Source organism: Thunnus thynnus, chromosome 3 (genome assembly GCF_963924715.1).
Source record: "Thunnus thynnus chromosome 3, fThuThy2.1, whole genome shotgun sequence".
NCBI lineage: Eukaryota > Metazoa > Chordata > Actinopteri > Scombriformes > Scombridae > Thunnus > Thunnus thynnus.
Genome location: NC_089519.1, coordinates 7116953 through 7138368, shown reverse-complemented (window position 1 = coordinate 7138368; position 21416 = coordinate 7116953). Strand labels below are relative to the sequence as shown.

Sequence of the window (21416 nt, the reverse complement as noted above, 5' to 3'; positions counted from 1 at the left end):
ACTGGGCAGAGTGGGCAACTGCCCCAGGACCCAGAACCCCAAAAGTCCCAGTTCACTGCATTTCAATTGACTTTGGCAGTTTGAAAATATTGCAAATTTGAGAATTTTTCACCACTTAAGTACAATGTCAATTTGAGCTACTACCTCTGGTCACCCAGTCATGTAGATGATCTTTGTATCAAAATATTGACATAATACCTTTATTACTTTAGTTTACACACACACTGCATATATATATATATATATATGTATACATATCTAGATTGTCTAGGCAGAGAGCCGTCGGCCATATCGTCCTGTAAACTTTGACTGCAAAGCTGTAGAAGACAGCACGAATGCCTTTGAGAAGCTGTTATCCCCTTACAATTCATCAAAGACACACACGAGACACAGAATTCTTGGAGACAGATCAGGAAGGCTGAGATGCAACCAGGAGGAGGCTATGGCAGGCTTTTCACCCCACCATTGAGTATGGCCATTTGGAACAGGTACAAACACTTTTGCTTAGTCAGTCATAGGAGATAGTTTGTTTGAAGCATATGAACCCCTACATATCAAGTACAAATCACAGAAAGCAGGAGGTGGGGATGGAGGAACAATAGAGGCCCAACAAATGAGACTCATAACAAAATGTGTGCATGTAAACATATTCTGCTAGTACTCACTACTGAAAACCTAAAAAAGAAAAAAAAGGTAAAAAGTCCCTGCATGTCACACATATACATATAAATATATAAATATAAATATATAGATATAGATATTTATACAGGTATACTTGTGAAAGCTCCCACCCAAACACACACACACACACACACACTCACTGGCCAGTAAGGCCACATTACTGCTAAATAGCTACATTATTCCATGTAGACAACCTGCAGGACTGTTACATTGTCTTTATAATGTATCATTCCCTTTCCATACATTTGAACTATCATTTAGCTACATCTGTGGTCATTAATTCCCTCACACATGGTGCACTCCTGCAGCTTTAGAGGATCCAGTCTTAAGGTGAAAGTTATTCTCGGGTGTTTTTCTGTCATGTCATACAGGCATGACGATCCCGAAACAACTAGTGTCTGCACGGCAGTCTGCCAGCTAGCCCAGGCCAGGCAGCCAATTTTCCGGCCGTGCCCGGTTCCCGTTGCCATGGAGATGACGTCATGCTGCAGTACCGGGAGGAACGGCGCAGCCGCAGGCGGATAAAGAGAGAGGGAGAGAGAGAGAGGGAGAGAGTTTACGACGCCAGAGCAGTCCTCCGACATTCAGCCAGACTGTTGACTAGCTGAACCGGGAGGGCCAGAACCGAACACAACCGGATCCCGTCAGCTTCCCCAGTTTCTCCAGCTCTCTCTCCACACCGCAGCGACAACATGCGTGAAATCGTGCACCTACAGGCCGGGCAGTGCGGGAACCAGATTGGAGCAAAGGTATGAGAGCACACTTAGGCCTGTTATTTAACTCTCACTTGCAGTCAGTTTTATGTAATTGACTGCAAGTTTATCCCTGTTGCTGCCTGCGTCGGCCGCTGGAAGAGGCCTTGCTGTCCACGGGAAATACTAAATAGGTCAACGTAATGGAAAGTGTTTGTGTGGTGGAGGCAGCGTACAATAGCATCCTTCAGGATGGGCGGTGACAGGCCGAGATATCCCCGCTGCTGTGGCTGGATGACCTTTAAATGAACGAATACATACAAGTGAGCTGATCACTGTCAACTGTGGGCCTCTGGTAGCGTCTGTTTCTGTGTGTGACATTAGACTGATCTGGCCTCTGAAATCCGAAGAGCTTTTGCTAGAAAATTGTGTGTGTGCGTGTGTATGTGCGTGTGCGTGTGTGTGAGGGGTGTGGTGCTCAGACACCGAATGATGCACTGGAATGCCGGCAGGCAGTTTTTCAACACACATTAGATCATAGTTAATCATAATTAGGCCTAAAGGCTGATATTTTATCACATCCCTGCTACAACTAATAGACATTTTAAAATTCTTTAAATATCTTTCTTTGTCTTTTGTCAATGTGTGATCCAGAGGTTAATTTGAGGATGATGAATCTGAATATTTATATAATGTAAAATCCAGGGCTGCAGCTAACGATTTTACTGCAAATACATTAATTATTGATGAATCTGTTAATTGGTTGGTCAATAAAATGTCCAAAATCCCAATTTTCAAGCCAAAGGTGATAGCTTCAGATCGTTTTGTTTTGCCCAACAAATAGCCCAAATTCTAAAAAAAAAAAATATTAATAATAAAAATCAATGCACAATTATACAAAACAGAAAAGTGGCAAATCATCACATCTGAGAAGCTGAAACAAGCAAATTTTTTGCATAATAAATGACTTATGACTTAGCAAATTATGCATTATCTGAATTATTGTTCATTAATTTTCTGTTGATCAACTAATCGATTCATTGTTGCATAAATATTGATATCATGCTTTCCTGTGTTGTGATGTTAAATGTGAGTAGTTAAATTCAGATTGTGTCATGCATGTTTTTTATTAACTGGTCTCTGACATATCTACGCATTTACTTGTCTGTAGTTCTGGGAGGTGATCAGTGATGAGCACGGCATTGACCCAACAGGAAGCTACCATGGAGACAGCGACCTGCAGCTGGACAGAATCAATGTCTACTATAATGAGGCCTCAGGTCAGGATTGTCAAAATAAAATATTACCATATTAGTGTGCGTTTGATGTCTCAGTGTTTCCTTTTTTTAATTTAAAAAAAAAATGACACAAGTATTTGTGTTCTAGGAGGGAAGTACGTTCCGAGGGCCATCTTAGTGGATCTGGAGCCAGGAACTATGGACTCTGTCCGCTCTGGCCCTTTCGGACAGATCTTCAGACCCGACAACTTTGTTTTTGGTATGTGATCAGCTGCACCTGCACATATGTTGATTATTACATAGAAAATGGAAGGTTCATGTTAATTTTCTTAAGTTTTTCATTTTAAAAGAAAGACACATTGGTTTTATCTATAAACAGATGGACTATGGCTCAGCAGATTGTAATTAACTCCTTCTTTCCAGGCCAGAGCGGAGCGGGTAACAACTGGGCCAAGGGCCACTACACAGAGGGAGCCGAGCTGGTGGACTCGGTCATGGATGTAGTGAGGAAGGAGGCTGAGAGCTGTGACTGCCTGCAGGGTTTCCAGCTTACACACTCCCTGGGTGGTGGTACCGGCTCTGGTATGGGAACTCTGCTCATCAGCAAGATCCGTGAGGAGTACCCCGATCGTATCATGAATACCTTCAGTGTGGTGCCCTCTCCTAAGGTACAGTGATCATGTCACACTGCTTGTTGGTATTTTTCCTTTCCCTGATTTTCATTTCGCTGACCTTTGCATGTTCTGCCTTTAGGTGTCAGACACAGTGGTGGAGCCCTACAACGCCACCCTGTCTGTCCACCAGCTGGTCGAGAACACAGACGAGACTTATTGCATCGACAACGAGGCCCTGTATGACATCTGCTTCCGTACTCTCAAACTCACCACACCCACTTACGGAGACCTCAACCACCTGGTGTCTGCTACCATGAGCGGCGTGACAACTTGCCTGCGTTTCCCCGGCCAGCTCAACGCTGACCTCCGCAAACTGGCCGTCAACATGGTGCCCTTCCCCCGTCTGCACTTCTTCATGCCCGGCTTCGCCCCGCTCACCAGCAGGGGCAGCCAGCAGTACAGAGCCCTCTCTGTGCCTGAACTCACTCAGCAGATGTTCGATGCCAAGAACATGATGGCCGCCTGCGACCCCCGCCACGGCCGCTACCTGACAGTGGCCGCCGTTTTCCGTGGCCGCATGTCCATGAAGGAGGTGGACGAGCAGATGCTGAATGTGCAGAACAAGAACAGCAGCTACTTTGTCGAGTGGATCCCCAACAACGTCAAGACAGCAGTGTGCGACATCCCGCCTCGTGGGCTCAAGATGGCAGCCACCTTCATAGGCAACAGCACGGCCATCCAGGAGCTGTTCAAGCGCATCTCTGAGCAGTTCACCGCCATGTTCCGCCGCAAGGCCTTCCTCCACTGGTACACTGGCGAGGGCATGGATGAGATGGAGTTCACCGAGGCGGAGAGCAACATGAACGACTTGGTGTCCGAGTACCAACAGTACCAAGACGCCACTGCCGAGGAGGGAGAGTTCGAGGAGGAGGGAGAGGAAGAGGTGGCCTAAGGCTAAAATCACTCATCGTTTCTTATCTGCACTCGTCCTAACTCCATCCATCCACTTATTTCAGTCCTACTATGCTCTGTTTCTCTCACTCTTGTATTTCCTGTTTCCTTTTCCCTCTGCCTGTCTTTGTTCTTCCATTGACAGTCCCCGTTCCTCCAGCTAGAGTGGAATTCACAGCACTAAACTGATTCTCCCGTATCAGTGCTCATATAAAGGTAGCTAACACAGGTGTGCTCGTGGTCTTTTGTCAGTGGCTTTTCTGTTCATGTTCATTCATCCTCATCAGTCAAACAGTTCCATACCTGGGCCAAGTATCCAATAAAACTGTTTAACTCGCTTGAAATTTGATCACTTGTCTAATTTGGCATTGATTGAAATAAAGTTGTTGGAAAAAAAATATCTCTTTGAGTGTTGAAAGTTCTTCTTTGTGATATATTTGGAAATTCAATACATTTTAAAACAATATACAAACAAAATAAGTGAATAATCACACTTTCTGCCATACCTTTCCAAAAATATATCAATTTTGACTAAAATAGAGAGAGAAATAGAGAGTATCAGCAACTTTTGAGGATGCCCAGTTCAGCATCCAGGGATGCCACATATGAGGCAAACCAAAATGGAGACCTGCACTGTCATCAGATTCAGCAGTTTAACTTGAACACCACAGGGAGGCAGTGTGAGATCTGTGAGTTTAGAGTCTCTGAGCAGGATGTGGCTACTTTGTTGCCTCTTTTACATGTATATGAAACCTATTACACCAAATGCTCACTTATGATGTGTGTCGTACATACTCCTTTATTGGAAAGGTGAAGGATTTTGAAGCCACTGTCCTTATGTGGAAAGCATTTACATAAATAAAATCATGTCTCTTCATATAACATATTATGCATGATCAGGCAGCAGTAGTTCTAATGGTCATTGAGCAGGATTGTTATTTATGTACCTTGATTCATTTTGCAGCTACTCATGCAGATGCACACTATTTGTTGTTAGTGTTTTGTATTTTTATTTTACCTGTTGATCTGTTGTCTATAAACTGACGAATTAAAGTTCACAGAAGCGAATATGAGAGCTTAGAGTTTTGAGAGGTAACAGACGTCACATTTGTGTTCACACACTGACACAACACACATACTGCCATGAAGCAGGAAGTGTCTTTCACTCCGGTGCTGATTGAGCAGGCTAACGTTACTGTTGCTGCTTTATATCACTGCTACATCGGAGATATGACCATCATCTAATACACCTGCTGAAGATCTCTTCCCTCCTGGACAAACATATGGACACAGTCACATTCAGACAGCATGGGATCCAGACTGAAGTAAGTTAATCGTGTCATTTTTGATCAAATGCCATCATCATCACTCTGCCCGTCAGTCTGTTCTTGTGGTTTTTATTACTTCCTCTCGCAACTGCACAGGAAGTTTCCTGTAGCGACTTTGTTGCCCTCTATAAGCTGCCATACTCTTCATGGTAAACCTGAACTTGTCTAAAGCAGAGCAAAATGTTCCCCTGTCTTTGTTACATACAACCAGCATTTGAATGTTTTAATATAATCACATTCAACTCTTTCTAAAGACCTAAATACCAGCATACAATAGATACATTAAAGTTTATCATTGTCTTTAAGATCACACCTGTTTCATAATTACCTGAGAGCAAAATCTTTTCGCTTTTGGGAAATTACAATTTAAGTAATCTGATCAATGTTTTTACTGCTATATCTCAGCGTTAGTGTCCATGTCTGGTGGGTAACACACTACAAGTTTAATCTCATATGAGTGCTGTGAACCTCTCCCTTGTCAGTCAAAACCCTGAGCGGACCTTCAACTGCTTCTTTGAAGCAACTTGCCCTGTAGCCAGAGACAAAGGTGAGTCCTCTAGCTTCTTTCTCTGCATCACACCTGTTCCAGCGAGTATCTGAAAGTACTGTTTCCCAGCTTTTGTTTCAAACTCCAAATTGTACCACAAGTGTGTGATCTGCTATAGAACCATTTAGATGCGCAGAATGATTTGTCAGCAACAGAGAAGTTGATTAAAAGTGTTCCTCAAATACTTTTCCATGACTCTCTTTATTTTGTCATATGACTCAGACTACACTGACTACACCTTAAGTGGATGATTTTTTATTTTGAAAGGAACACTTCTAAATTTACTTATGCTGTATTATAAGATGATAAAATATAAAAGTCTTATAGTTAATGAAGATGTCTCTGCTGTGCCAAGAATTGCTCACACTTCCTGTCATGTGATTAGAAAAACCACACAGTCTAGTTGCACTTGAACCAGAACATGTTGTGGTGACTGACTGAGCAGCTCGGTGTGAACTGAAGGGCTTGAAAATCATACTTTTCATTAACTTGCAGCATGTATTTAATTTGTCTATTATCAATAATTAAATACTTAAATAAATACTTAATCTTCTTTCTATTTAACTCATTGTTGCCTTGATTTAAAACACTGCTATAAATCCTTTGCAAATTAAGTTTGTGTTGAGGATTAGTCTTGATGTTCATTTATTTATCAATTTAATTTAATGTTACAGATCCAGGTGTACAGTTTCAGTTTCCAGAGGACTTCAGTGATCAGGTAGCCGCTCATGTCTCCAGTTCCTGGAAACATTTACAGATTTATTGTCATATTGAAATGAACATAGCGGCTTTTTTAAAGAGATTTTTTACACAAACATTTTTCTCTTCCACTCTAGGAGTCCTGTCAAACATTGCCCAGGTTCTGCTTCCCGTATGACATACAAAGGTGAAAATAAGTTTTCCATGACTGTATTTGCTCCAGGTTACATTTGTGGCCTGATAGTTTCTATTTGTCCATCTCTCACTCCCTTACCCATTCATCTCTTCAGGGTGAGGGATGGAGTGGCCGTGCAGCACTTTACTTTTGTTCTGACTGACCTTGAGGGATGCCAGCGCTTTGGCTTCTGTCGTCTCACCAACAGCACACAGACCTGCCTTTGCATACTCAGGTACATCTAGAGTATGGATGTGAGGGAGTCACTCTCATGTCGAGTTGAACCATGCCTCTAACACCATGCTCAAACTGATTACAGTTACCTTCCATGGTTTGAAGTGTTCTACAAACTTCTCAACAACTTAGCTGATTACCTAACAAAAGGACAGGTGAGTTTCTGTTGCTCCTCAGTTATTGTCTTATACACACTCTCTTGTATGAATATGATTAACATGACTGTCATCGTGTTCTCAACAGACCAATGAGATGAAAGCCCTGCTGGCTACGCTCTACAAGCAGCGCATACCACTGGCAGCTGGATCTGTCACTCTGCAGATGGTAAATCTTTAATTAGCCAATGAAAACCAGGAGTCACCCTTGACTTTATGGCCATTTACTGTCAGTGGTTAGCGTGTTGTGTTTTTTTCTGAGGGAGAGCAGCTATTGATCAGCACAGAGGTGTCTCATCCTGTTGGACACCCAGAGGGACAAGAGGGGGTGAGTCCCACAGGGGTTCATGTGGTCGAGCAGATGCAGACTAACCCCTGCTGGCTAAACCTGATGTGTGTGGACTAAAACCTTGTCACTAAGTCCTCTAATTGATTAAATCTTCAAGCCAAACTTAACACCATTTGCACTAACTGTTGAGATTCAGTATGACCTGCGGACTAATTAACTTAACCCATACAGCTGGTTGTATCTTGTGGATTTTTGTATTCAAAGAGTTTCATTCCAAAAGAAAATATCCATCACTTGAAAGAAACATTTACACATCCTAAACAATTCTATGGTGTGAAAATACAGAAAATATTATTAAAGTTGTAATCTGTAAGATTTCGGTCCTGACTGGTTTTTCGAAACTTGTGGTTACCATGGTAATAGCAAGTGCGACTTAATAGGGTACCACAAGTCTAAGAATCCTGATTTGAATCGGCTATAACTTAATACAGCTCTGTTACAGTGTAAACAGAGTGAATAGTAAACAATGAGGCTGATATCAATTAGGTAAAATCATGCCAGATTACATGAATCCATTTGAATCTAGTACAGCAATAGCGGACTTGCTACTAACAATACAGTAGGTAGGCTAATTACTTGTAATGTAATGAATGTAATTACCTACTATTATTATTTATTATTAATTAATTATCTATCGCAGAAAAATTGCCAACCATAAATAGTATCAAACATATTTGATGATTGAAAATCTTAGGGATTATAATTTTAGGGTTCTGTTACAACAAGATATTAGCTTGTACAGTTATTTGCATCTAACAACAACATTGTTTAACAGATAGAGTTTTGGAATGAAAACCTTAAGTCTAATCCTGTAACCTGTAATGCACCCTTATCTGTATGATGCTGAAGATGCTAAGCCATCTGAAAGCTAAAACACTTTCATTACATTTCCACCACTTTCTCAATAATATTTAGTTTCATTCTTTTTGATTAGGTTCCATACTTCATTGCTCCAGACCCCAGAAGCCTCCCCTCCATTCCTGAAAATGTAAGTATGTTAGATGAAACTAAACTCAGGGTTTATATCGTATATCGTATATATATATATATATATATATATATATATATATATATATATATATATATATATATACAGGGGTTTTTTGCATGCTTTGCATGCCCATTCAAACTGATGTGTGTGTGTGTGTGTGTGTGTGTGTGTATGTGTGTGTGTGTTTACCAGAGGAACTTGACAGAGCTTATTGTGGCAGTAGATGTGGGGAACCTGCTCCAACTCTATGCCAGCATGCTGTTTGAGAGACGCATCATCATCATTGCTAGCAAACTCAGCACTGTAAGACACATATTTCTCTTCTCTTATTTCTTGTAGTATTTCATTTTTATTTATTTCATTCACTGAAGCAAGTTCATTCTCTGGAAACTTACCCTGACCTATAACCATATCTGACTGCCTAAACCGAACTTTTACCCATCAACATTCACCTAACCCCAGAGACAGAAGCCACTTTAGCTTCTCTTGAATGTAGTGACACGGAAGCCACATTTCTGCTTGCTTGAAGTCACACATTGGCCACCGTATGTGGTCTAGGACAAACCACACAGGCAGACTTGTGTATCCTGTGTGTTATTATTGTCTGAAACTGTCCTCCATTTCGTGTTGTGTGTAGCTGACGTCTTGCGTGCATGCACTCAATGCTGTGTTGTACCCCATGTACTGGCAACACATCTTCATCCCTGTCCTGCCACCTCACCTATTGGACTACTGCTGGTGAGACATCTATCCATCTATCTATCTATCTATCTATCTATCTATCTATCTATCTATCTATTTAACTTATCCTAGCTTATTTTATTTTATATTACAGTGCACCTATGCCATACCTAATAGGGGTCCACAGCAGTCTATCTGAGGTAAACCACAGTTTAAAATGATTATCACAAAAGTATTACCAGACCTATGAATCTATCATGTTTGTCCCCAGTCACGTACCTCTGATCATACTGTGTCTGTCCGACAGAAGGTGAGGAGTCGTGGGTTGGAGGAAGTTGTTATTCTGAACGTGGATACAAACACGCTGGAAACCCCCTTTGATGACTTTAAGAGGATACCTTCAGATGTGGTAATAAATACTGTGCAGGTTTTTGTGATTAAATATATACATGTATCTTTGTTGGTGCCCCTTAACACTTTGTCACTTTTTTTATATTAAGGAAAGTATGACTAGAGTCTGTACCAGAATCAGGCGATACTGGTTAGTTAAAGGTTTATCGTTGTCCTGGTGACTTGACCATAACACACATACTGTAGATCTTGGCTGCAATGTGAGGGGTCAGGGACCTTTGCTAGATTTCCAAATTAGGCAAAATGACACATTTCTCTTGATTGATGTTACATATATAAATGTAATGTAAATGTCTCCAGATGTCCGGGCTGAAGATGTGTTTGAAGCGTCAGGCAGTGTCTCCCGGCTGTGGTGTCTCAAGGGCCTTCCTGAAAGCTCAGGCTCTGCTGTTTGGAGGCTACAGGGATGCGCTGCAGACCCATGCGGTGAGAATGGCTTGTTGCCTTTACTAAGACTGATTTTAAATAGTATAAATGATAAGTAAAAGTTGATAGTTTGTAAACATGTACAGAAAAAAATGTGCATTGTCAAACTGCAGCTCTGTATGACTATTAGGACCAGACAGTATGCCTACAGTATATGTGTTTTTTGTTCTCATTCTTCTCTTTTGTTGTGCATATTGCTCTCTCTTTTTTGCAGGAGGATGAAATGTGGTTCAGTGAGGCGCTGTTTTTAGATCACAAGTCCCCCACTATGAGGCAGTTTCTACAGAGTGCTGTTCATTTACAGTTTTTCAAACAGGTACACAGATTTTCTGTTCAGTTACTGCCCTCTGCTGGATAGATACTCTAATTATAACATATACGTCTGGTTAAACTTGTAACTCAAAGCTTAGGTTTATACAGGTACAGTATTTACTGGAGAAATGCTTTTTCGGTGAAATGTTGAAGCAGGTTTAGTTTTTTATTTTTATTTTATTTCTATTTCATGCAAAACATCTGGCCCATTCCACAAGGGCTTACAAGACACCACTATTTTACAAAACATGTATCTTATGGTAATACAAAGACAACAGCATATACAAAAGCATGTGGAAAAAGAAAAGAAAAGAAAGAAAATTAATAAATGTGTCAGTCTTCCTCTGATACTTTTTTTTTTTAGGGAACTGAGGTCTCACCAAATTTGCAACATGCACGGCGCTATTTGCTGCATGAGATCATTTCCTCTCGTGTTAATTTTGACATGTTTCCCTCATCAAAACAAAAGTCATACTTGCAACCCATGCAAGAGCATGAGAGCAAAAGCAATACAGGATTCACTAATGTATCTTCAATTTGCAAACAGACATCATTTGTGAAACATGACCACCACCGTTAGCTTGCCTTTGTGAAACAGGCCCCATGCAAAGCTGATGTGAAGCCAAAGTCATCCTTTTGTTAAATTAGTGAGTATTGTCATGTCATATACAATATTTTCATCAGTAATATATTTATGTATATATATATTTTCAGTTCATTGATGGCCGCCTGGATATTCTGAACGCAGGGAAGGAACCAGATGACCTCTTTGAGGAGGAAATCCTTAAGTGTGGAACAACAGCAGGTGTGTATCTTTTGCATGTATGTATGTTTTGGGGTGGTGTGATGTGACTTTTTTTTGACTCACTCATCCACTTTACTTTGTATTTATGTCTGTTTGCAGGAAAAAGCAAATCTTATCAACAGTTAGTTGGTAATTTAAAGGTAGGTTCATTTAAACATTGCTGAAACAAACATTGCATTGGTTCCCATCTTGTTGGAAAGTACAACACGGATGCATTTCTGCTTTTGACAGAAAGGGGGAGGAGCGTTAATACTCAACATGAAGTCCAAAGCAAACATAAGGGTGAGTACAAGCTGAGGACTTTTTGCTGGGAGGAAGAGAAGTTTGTTTTGCACAATTGAATTCTATCTATGTTACCAAAACAACTGAAACTCTTTTTAATATCTCCCAGGCCAAAGGTCTTGCCAAGTCTGGTTTGAAAAACCTGCTGATGCACAAGGTGGGCACGTGTGTATGTGGGTACATGATTTGACTAGTACAAATTCAGCTGTGGTTGTAATACTTTTTCCTTGTGTTTGTGTGTGTATGTGTGTAAAATACAGACTCACAATGAAGAGCACACCCTTCAGAGAGGTGGATCAGTGTCACACCGCTGTGCCAAATCTGAATGTCTCCAGAACCGCCTTCCAATCACACAACACTTTGGGAAAGTGAGTTCTGTCTCACTCTTCAAAACCATTTGGAACAATCCCACATCTCATTTTCATCTCATTCATTTTAAATGTCTTATAAAACCACTACACCTTCCACATGTATCTTCATCATCAACTAATCTTCCTCTCTGTTGTCTCACACTGCTTCTTTGTGCTGTTTTGTACTTTTCATTGCTTCATCTCTATCACTTTATTGTGTTTCGCCCCCAACATTTGTTTGTTGGGGGACGTCTCTTTGCTTTGTTACTATGTTGCTCATGTCAGTCACGTCCTCGTCGACCTATTTACAAATCTAGTGCTTCCAGAGATATGGACAACATGGACACTGGAGATGCATGGGATGGGTGAGAAACGAAGAGACAGAGAAATGAAAAACCTCCCAAAAAAAGAATATATAGCATGAATATATATGTATTTCCTTGTTTTTGCCATTCTGTTTGTTATCTCTGTGTCATCAGAGCTGTGTCTGGGCCTGTGGCTGAGCCTGATCTTCAGAGGGATGAAGAAGAGGGGGAAGATTCACTGCTGTGTGACGCGGAGGAGATGGATCTGCTTGGGGAGATCTTTGACACACTTAGCACCCGAAGCTCCCACGAACGCGGCTTGCTGTACGGCACACGCAGCCTGGATCTGTTTGGACTGGACAGTCATGACTATATTACAAAGGTAAGAAAATGGGGAACTGACATACACACAGACACAAATACATATTTGATGTCTGTAATTTCTGGCCTAACATTGGCTTTTGTTATGTTTTCCAGCGCGGTCAAGCCAACCCGAGCCAGGAGAGCCTGTCTCTGTCCATCAGTGGCAGTGGCAGCCTGCACAGCTGGAATGTAGAAACTACAGAAGAAGTGTCAGACCTGACAGAGGACTCTAATTGGCTGTGCCTCGACACAAGCGTACCAGAAGAGGGATCAGAAAGTCTGCTGGTAGCGTGTGAAATGGGGGAACAAGAAGAGAGACAGGGGGAGGCCAGAGAAAAACAGGAAGAAGTGAAGGTAGCAATAAATGGGAACCAAGGAGAGGAAATAGATGACAGAAATAACTCTAAGGAAGTGAAGTTAGAGGAAGAGACAAAGAAAGAAGATCCGGAAAGGAGAGTGAGTCTTGAAGAAGGCCCTGTGATAGAAACAGTCAAGCAGCGAAAGGATGAAGAGTTGAGAGAAAAGAAAAATCAGAGTGAAGAGGTAGTTGAGGGACACGAGACAGAAAAAGGAACAAATGAAATGCAAAACGATGTAGCAAGGGAAGAAGAAGGAAAAGAGAAACTGGAAGAGCAAAGTAAAGAGGCCACAGAATCTTTAAACAAACTTATGAAACTGAATCCCAAGTGTGACCATCGTCCTGACACTGTGGAACAACAGCAAGGACAGGAGGAGACACTCAATCTGAAAACAGCAGCTTCTGCTGGGCCTCAGAGTCTCGCTGCTGACCTAACACCTCCGGCAGGCCAGGAAATAAGGGGTGAAGTAGCAGTAAAAAAAGAAGAGCAGGAAATGACACAGACCCCCTCTCCTAAAGTCCTATCTGCTGTTGCACGCTCCAAGTCTCAGGGACCCAGCCAAGGCTTCCAGGTGAAGTCCAGGACCAAGGGTTTGGCTGAACCTGAGAGACCTTGCAGCACGCTTCGCAGCAAGGAGAACGCACAAACTCACGCGTCATGTGACTCAAATACCCGATCAGAAGCTAGCAGCTGCTCCAAAGCACATGAGGAGGAAGACCCATCTCCAATTATCAAAGTGTCTGAACTTAAGAAGAGATTTGAGGCTTAATGTGAAGGCCCCAGACTGGCTGGCAGGTTGCCTTATTGAGATTTTGCAAATGTTTAAACAGATTTTTGTGTCTTGTCTTAATTTTGTGCACTTGTCGAATTGCACTCAGGATTGAGGCATCTACAAAGCATGGGTGAAATAAGAAATGCATTTTGTATCTGTGAGGACAAAACATGTTTTGCACATCATGTACTTTGTCATGGCCCACATGTCATTGTAACATTAATATTTTCTACAAATGTATGTGTGTGAGAGAGATATACGCTCTCCATCAGCTACTTCCCCAACAAAAACTGACAAATTCCGAGGATAATCATTTCATTGTTGGTAACTCTTCACACAGATTTTGAATAAATGAATTCATAAAATAAACATTTTGAACATGTATGTTTTCCCCTTTTGCTCCAGGATAAGGTAAAGAAAGAGCAGTAGTACTAGATGTGCACATTCCTGGTTTATTAACAGAACACCTTGTGTATCATACATACTGATTTTTTTTTCTTAAAACAAAATCATGCTTCTTAGTAAAAGTGCATCGCAGTCATAGTGTTCCTAATCAACATTCTTCCTAACAAGAAATAGTGTAATACATGTTTTATATATAAATACACAGAACACACAATACAATGACAGACAAACAAATACAAAACATACTTCAGCAAGTCCCTTATGTGGCAGAGTAAAGGGAGTGACTTCTTCAGATGAGGGAATACAACAGTGAGCAAAATATCCACATTCAAATAACACACATTTCCTCTTCTCATGCGGTGAAACCGGTGATAGAATTGATCAGATCTGATCAGTCTTTCTGTTGTCACTGTGAATAAAAAGTTTCAGCATTTACCTTGTTGGATCATCCCAGAGGACAGGAGGTATTAATCCACAGGCTTACACGTTGAGAGTGAAGTGAAACTGAATGTGGTGCAAAAAGTATGCAAGGCCACTTTTATGCGTTCATTATATGAGGCGTTCTTCTTTGGGCAATGGTAGAGGCAGGCCTGGCTTTTCAGATCCTGCTGATCCTGCCTGCTTTCTCTCCTCTGAGCTGGGATGGTATGTTCCCTCCATCCTCCTTTTCTTCCTGATGACGCACAGCAGCAGCAGCAGAACCAAGCTGAGCAGGGACAGCGCGGTGCTGACCAACGCTGACACTGTATGTGAGATTAATATCTGCATCACTGTGGTGACAGACAGCTGCGGAGGGAATCACACACACACAGGTCAGCCTGTCAGAGGGGTCAATAAATGCATGACCTCAAATTAAACCACTGATGAGCACATGCAACATGTCAATTAAAGTTTCTGTGATGCTTTTCTGTCCCATAATTTCCAAATAATTTTCCTGATGTTTCATAGAACTAACTATGTAATTTGGTACTATAATACTGTATAACAATATAATCCCCATATTAGTAAAATACTACTTATATGGGGAAAATAGAGACAGTGCTAAGTTGGTACACTTCAAAGTGAAAGCATAACATTTGGAGGACAGCAATTCAGCTGAACATGCAGAAATGTGAAATTTGTCTACAGGCAAGCATATAATTCAACACAGAATAAAGTTCCTTATAATAAATTGATAATTAATTAATATTTTCATGGGTCTATAATTTTTGCTGTTGAGGAATTTATTATAATTTGTTCCAAAATACACAGTTCTTTCCAGGAAACCTGCTTTTACAAAATGACTGATCCAAGGGAGGACAAAAAGCATTACCAAAGTAACAGGGATTATTCAAAACTCACCTCCCTGAGGAATAAAAAGTGTCAATCAGGGCTGCTAGACCTGAGATCTTACATCTGGACAGACAGAATACAGCTGGACACAAGAAGATGGTGGGGCATCTGAAAACACACACACACACACACACACACACACACACACAAAACAACAGACAAATCAGGGATTAATCAGATGGATCCTACTAGATACTGTCTGAGATTTTATGTGCCAGGGGAAAAAAAAACTAATCTCTTAGGCTGGTCAGAATTTCATGTGGGGGGCAAGGTTTATCTCAAATCACATTTATTTACGCAACACATTCTGTAAGAAAAACAACAACAACAAACAGTGTATTCTGGATTCATACATAAAGAAACAGTGAGGAAGGGGTACGGGCCATCATCTCAGGTATACATGTAGCTACATGTATATGCCAGACTAAATAAAATTAAATTCAATATGAAATTGTAAAATGTAGTAAATTGTTTTTGTTAAAGCACATCACATAAAAACCAGCTGCTTCTAAACTGGCGCCGGCTTTATTAAAACCCCACAACCAGATGACCTGAGTGACCTGAAAGACTCATGACTGTAGAAAACTTTATTGTCACACCATCCACACATCCATGTACAGTACAAGTACACGGTAGGGATGAAACTCAGTTTCTCTGTGGCCAGTGGTGCAACAATAAACATTTAAGCAACGTAACTGTTAAAAGGTGTACTACGCAGGATTTGCCTGTTGGTGTTTGTAAACACACCATATTCAAAGTTGGCCCCTCCTCCTGGGCAAGCGATAGAGAGAGAGAGAGAGTGCAGCGGTGGTCGAGCAAGATAAGAGAGTGAATACAGGGGTGAGTGGCGCTGGCGAGAACAAAGCCATGAATCACATAAATAAAACTTTATTTTCTGATTGTTTCACAGCATTTATGTTCTAAAGCGCAAATAAACACACCCACACCTCCACACAACCCTGCAGGAAGGTGCTGCATTGCCAGATTTTATGTGAATGCAGAGCTTCATCCTGTCCGCTGTGGCCTCTCTGCTCTGTGTATGTGTGGCTCAGCCCCGTCCTCGGTCAAGCAGACACACAGACCTGCAGCTCTTTATGCATCCATGACATAGAGACAGAGAGCAGAGCGGAGCAGAGGAGAGAGACAGAGACAGTGATGTAACCTGGTTGATACGCCACGAGTCCTGACCTCACACCCTGCACGCGGTTATTGACTGGGGGCTACACACCCACCGCCCAAAGATGGACGCCCAAAAATGAACATAACAAAAGAAAATAAGAAAATACAGGCAGAGGGCAGAGTCTCTGCAGATACACTGCCACATGCTTCTGGTGGGTCATAAGTGATGATTGAGGGGGGATTACTTTTGTATGAGTCTATACATTGGTTTTTAGGAAAATCCTGCATAGTACATTTAAAGAAATATGTTTCTTTTAGGCCTCTGAGAGCTTTGAATACCAGAAAAAGATCTTATCAATTCTAACACTGGCTGGACGACAGCTAAAATATTTAAGAAGAAAGATTATGTCTGTGTGTCATGACTTAGTCAAGACAAGAACTGAAGTATTCTGGATAAGCTGTAAATGAATTGCTCTAAAATCCTCTTTGAGACAAAAAAAAATGGCAGCATATTGTTGCCTGATGTGTGCAGAGACATCCCTCAATATGCTGTAGTCCAGACCAGACCAGTCCAACACCAGAAAGTGTAGCCTCAAAAGGCTCAAAAGTTACCACAGAGTTGAATTAACATTTCTGACACACACAACCAAGTTTCTTTTCAGTTTGTTTCACAAAAGGTAATATTAACAGCAAATCTGTTGTACTGGATTGCATTACACTCTTCAGGGGGTGTTGAATTTTCTGCTAAGTGAGTGTATTATTGCCAAAAGGCCAAGAAACCACAGACACTGCACATTGACCTAAACAGCAGTGGAAAAGAGAAGAAATGCTGATTTATACAATACTGTGTGAGTACAACAATCAAAGCAAGAAGCATTGAAGCTGAAACAAGTCAATGCCTCAATTGTCAACAGAACATTAACATTTATCATTATAAATATACCATAAATCAGTTTGTTCCAGCCTCACAAATGTGAAGATCTGCTGCTTTCTTTGGATCTCGGGTTCCAGGTAGCTGTGATTGGCATGTTTCTTCATTTCCTGATATTAGAGCTGCAATGATTAGTTGATTAAATGAGTAGTCAATTTACAGAAAATTCATATGCTACTATTTTGATAATCGATTCATTATTGTAGTCAATTTTTCCAAGCAGAAATGCCAAATGTTTGCTGGTTGCAGCTTCTCAAATGTGAGGATTATAAGTTTGTCTGTTTCATACATCACAGTAAACTGAATAGCTTTGGATTTTTTACTGTTGATCGAACAAAACAAGACATCTGAAGACGTCACCATGGACTAAAACAGACATTTTCACTATTTCCTATGTTATACAAAACAATCAATTGATTAACTGAAAAAATAATCAGCAGATGAACCTAAAATAGTAGTAATAATAATAATAATAATAATAATAATAATAATAATAATAATAATCATCGATTTTTTTTAAATTACAAGCATTTCAAAAACGTTACTTCTCCATCTCATATGATAACCTTGATCACCACAGACTGGGAAGAGTGTAAATTATAAATTAAAATGTAATCCTCAAATGGGCAACAACACGGACAGGAAACGTACCAAAAGTACAGAATAAATCCTGGTAGGAGCCATAGAGATAAGAAAATACCATTGATTAGGAGGATAAGAAAGTACACTAAACTCACCATAGAAGTCCTTACAGAGACATTAAAAGCAGATACTTCTTTTCTTAATAATGAAAAAGATGTAAAGCTTCTGTACATCGACCTATTCAGACAGAAAAGGGCCTATTTTGTCCATGATCGGTAAACTAATTACACTGACACACCCACATTTAGTTTTATGTTGCCACAGGCGGATGCATGTCTCCGCACGGCGGAATGTAGGTCCTGCTACACCTGTTTAACCGGTGGCCTCTCAGATCAGGTGAGTCTGCTGCTGCAGCGAAGTAACAAGTGAAACTACAGGTAGAGAAATGAAGCAGTTCCTGAGGGCTCTCTGACTCGACGCTGTTTCAATAGTGGGTCGCCTCCTTGACTACACTAAGTTTCTTTTGAAGGAAAAAAAAAGTAGTGAATTCAGTGAGAGTTACCTGGTCTGTTATGAGGTGTCAAGGTGAGATGACTCGCGTGTCCCGTGGTGATTCTTGGTTCAAAGTACAATGTGGAGCGGAAATGACAAAACGCCAGGGTTCGAGGTGTTACCTGAAGCTATTTTCTCCCACGCTCACCTACCTGCCCTTATGCAAATGAGCTTGGTCACGTGCACACCCAGCGCCAATCAGAAACAGCTGCTTATCTCTCTCTCGCTCTCTCTCTCTCTCTCTCTCTCTCTCTCTCTCTCTCTCTCTCTCTCTCTCTCAAACACACACACACACACACACACACACACACATACACACACAGTTGTGTTTCCATCACTTCAGAGGACATTACGTTGACTTACATTCATTTCCTTGAGACTTATCCTAACCCTAACCCTAACCTTAACATAAGCCTAAACTAACCTTAACTTTAAACCAAGTTTAAACCCTAAAAGCGATTATTTACGTTAAGGTGACTTGCTTTTTGTCCCCATAAGGACGGCGAGTCCCCACAACATGACTGTGTAAACAGATTTAGGTCCCCACAACGTGAGGAATACCTGGACCACATAGACACACACACACACACACACAAACACGAAACTGCACTGCATCTATTAGTTCAAATTCAGATATTTTATTTTCTGTTATATATATGTTCTATATATTTTTGTGACTTTATTGTATTAACACTAAGCCACAGAGCTCACTACAGAGAGTATGTGGATTGCTGCTGTTTGCCTTGACAAACACAAATCATCAATCACACTGAGATCACGGTGGCCTAGGTTTAATAATTAGAGAGAAAAGGCCTTGTGCCAGTTGAGGACGGCCTGCTTTCTGGCGTTGCCTACTTTCATTATTACTTATCAGACAAAGACACACTATGACTATGACTATGAATCAAGTCTTACCAGAAGTGAAAAAGTCACCACAAAGAGTTAAGAGCAGAGATAGAAAGTATAGTAGTATAAATGTACTGTTAGATGTAATAGTTTAAAGCAAATGTGTAAGATATGAGAGATCAAATTCAGTCCATTTAACTGGAAATCACCTCTTTCAAGTGTAAAACAAAATGTATAAGCCAGATGACTGTCCTGAACTTTGCCACTTTCATTTTCTTATGGATAGTCCACAAAATAGGCACTCTATATGATTGCTTGAGGAACAATGAACTGGAGTAAAAGTAAAATATTAAATAAAAAACAATGACAAAATGTCTAGTATACAAAAAGATTATTGCTTTACAGCACTTGTATGTGTTTTATGGGACTAGTTTGACAATTTGGGAAATACTGTGAGCTCATTCTTGTTGAGATTCAGATAAAAAGATCAATACCACTTCACTTAGCTGGTAGGGAAAACAGCTGGTTCTGTCCAGAGGTAACCAGATCTGTCTATTAGAACCTCTGAAGCTCACTGATAAAGATTACATCTGGTTTGTTTGATCCCAACAAATCCAAAATGCAAAAACTACACATGGTTTTATGGGGGGTTATATATATGACTGTTTCTTGGCCGTGCACAGTCACTTCCTGGAGTCTTGACATCACTGTAATGTTGGCAGACAGAGCTAGGTTAGCCAGTCTTTATGCTAAGCTAAGCTAACTGTCTTGTCTCTGCAAGAAAGGAGGAATCTCGTATTTCCCAAATATCAAACAAATTCTTTAAGACAAGCCATGTTATGAAAATTTCACAGTAACACAGGAAGAATGGGGCAGGACCTGAATGACAATCGCTCCAACATGGAGACAATTAAACTGGAAGTGATTCGATTCCTCTGTATTCCAGCTCAAAATACTAACTACACTGCTGGAGGTCCTGCAGAGGCGCTGTGGCAAATCACTTCCACATTTTCTACATCTGTCTCTCTGTGGCTCCAATTTGGAGAAGTGTCCATGTTTATGTTTATGTTTATTATTGAAGTTGTAGTGGGTGGTAGTGGTGTACCGCAGTGCTTTATATTGAAAAGTGTTCCTAATATTTAGTCCCTCCCATGTATGTTATTGGAGTGGACAAAATATTAGGGACACCATTCAATATAATGCACTCCAGTACACCAGCACCACCACCCACTGCAACCTCAATACTACACATAAACACTTTTTGCTCCTATATACTACTTTTGTTTATATATGTTCTTTAATGTAAATGTTAATAAAAAAATGTCTCAAGTCCAATTTCCTGACAAAATATATTTTGTTGCAATCAATAGAGATGAAAGAGTTGTAATATATGAAATTCATGGATAAAATACCTGAGATATATGTCTGTTTTTGGCAAATCCAGCAAATTAAATACCTGACACGTCAACATGAAAGAAAAACCCAGAATTTACATGAAGCAGATTGTCATTGGAGAAAATTCCTTGGTGCTGCAACTCAAAAAACCCTGCCAGATAGACTTTTACCTCAACAGTTGTCTGTGTGTTTGTGCATGTTCAATATGTTTATGTGGAAATATACTTATTCAGCAGGTTGAGAATAACCATAGGTGACTACATTTTTCAAGCAAGAAAAAAACAAGGGAATCATATTAGAAAATGTACATCAGAAATGTGAAATTGCTGTTTTTATTTAATTCTGCAAAGAACTGTTTACTCAACAGTGTTCAGAAGTTAGTCAAGCATGTAAACCCTCATTGATTTTTTCTGTTTACCCTTCAATGTTTATCAGAGCTGAACCGTTTCTCAACTGTTGCTGGGAAATCATGTGTGTGTTTGTGTTTACACATGTGTGCAGAAACCTTTGAGAAGGGGACGGATGAGACAGTAG

General features: G+C 40.6%; 2 protein-coding genes across 6 annotated transcripts; both read left to right on the top strand.

The window, feature by feature from the left end:
• Window positions 1–1204: 1204 nt before the first annotated feature.
• Window positions 1205–4576, top strand: zgc:65894 (uncharacterized protein LOC335798 homolog). The gene is made up of 5 exons (XM_067582924.1): window positions 1205–1430; window positions 2545–2653; window positions 2760–2870; window positions 3035–3279; window positions 3365–4576. Exons 1-5 carry the CDS (start codon window positions 1374–1376, stop codon window positions 4175–4177), a joined length of 1335 nt encoding a protein of 444 aa, XP_067439025.1. The 5' UTR covers window positions 1205–1373; the 3' UTR covers window positions 4178–4576.
• Window positions 4577–5311: 735 nt separating this feature from the next.
• On the top strand, window positions 5312–14102 carry dennd1c (DENN domain containing 1C). Of its 5 annotated transcripts, XM_067582903.1 has the most exons (23): window positions 5318–5501; window positions 5987–6051; window positions 6726–6769; window positions 6888–6937; window positions 7041–7160; window positions 7245–7314; window positions 7403–7483; window positions 7577–7642; window positions 8598–8651; window positions 8847–8957; window positions 9292–9392; window positions 9490–9535; window positions 9643–9744; window positions 10047–10172; window positions 10387–10488; window positions 11199–11289; window positions 11389–11429; window positions 11521–11571; window positions 11681–11728; window positions 11832–11939; window positions 12207–12286; window positions 12401–12608; window positions 12704–14102. In XM_067582903.1, the coding sequence occupies exons 1-23, from the start codon at window positions 5485–5487 to the stop codon at window positions 13715–13717; spliced, it is 2796 nt and encodes a 931-aa protein (XP_067439004.1). In that variant the 5' UTR covers window positions 5318–5484; the 3' UTR covers window positions 13718–14102. The 5 variants fall into 5 exon arrangements, with proteins under 5 accessions (XP_067438992.1, XP_067438983.1, XP_067438999.1 ...); XM_067582891.1 differs by having other exon boundaries at window positions 5312–5501; window positions 9646–9744; window positions 11832–12286; XM_067582882.1 differs by having other exon boundaries at window positions 5313–5501; window positions 11832–12286.
• Window positions 14103–21416: the final 7314 nt, after the last annotated feature.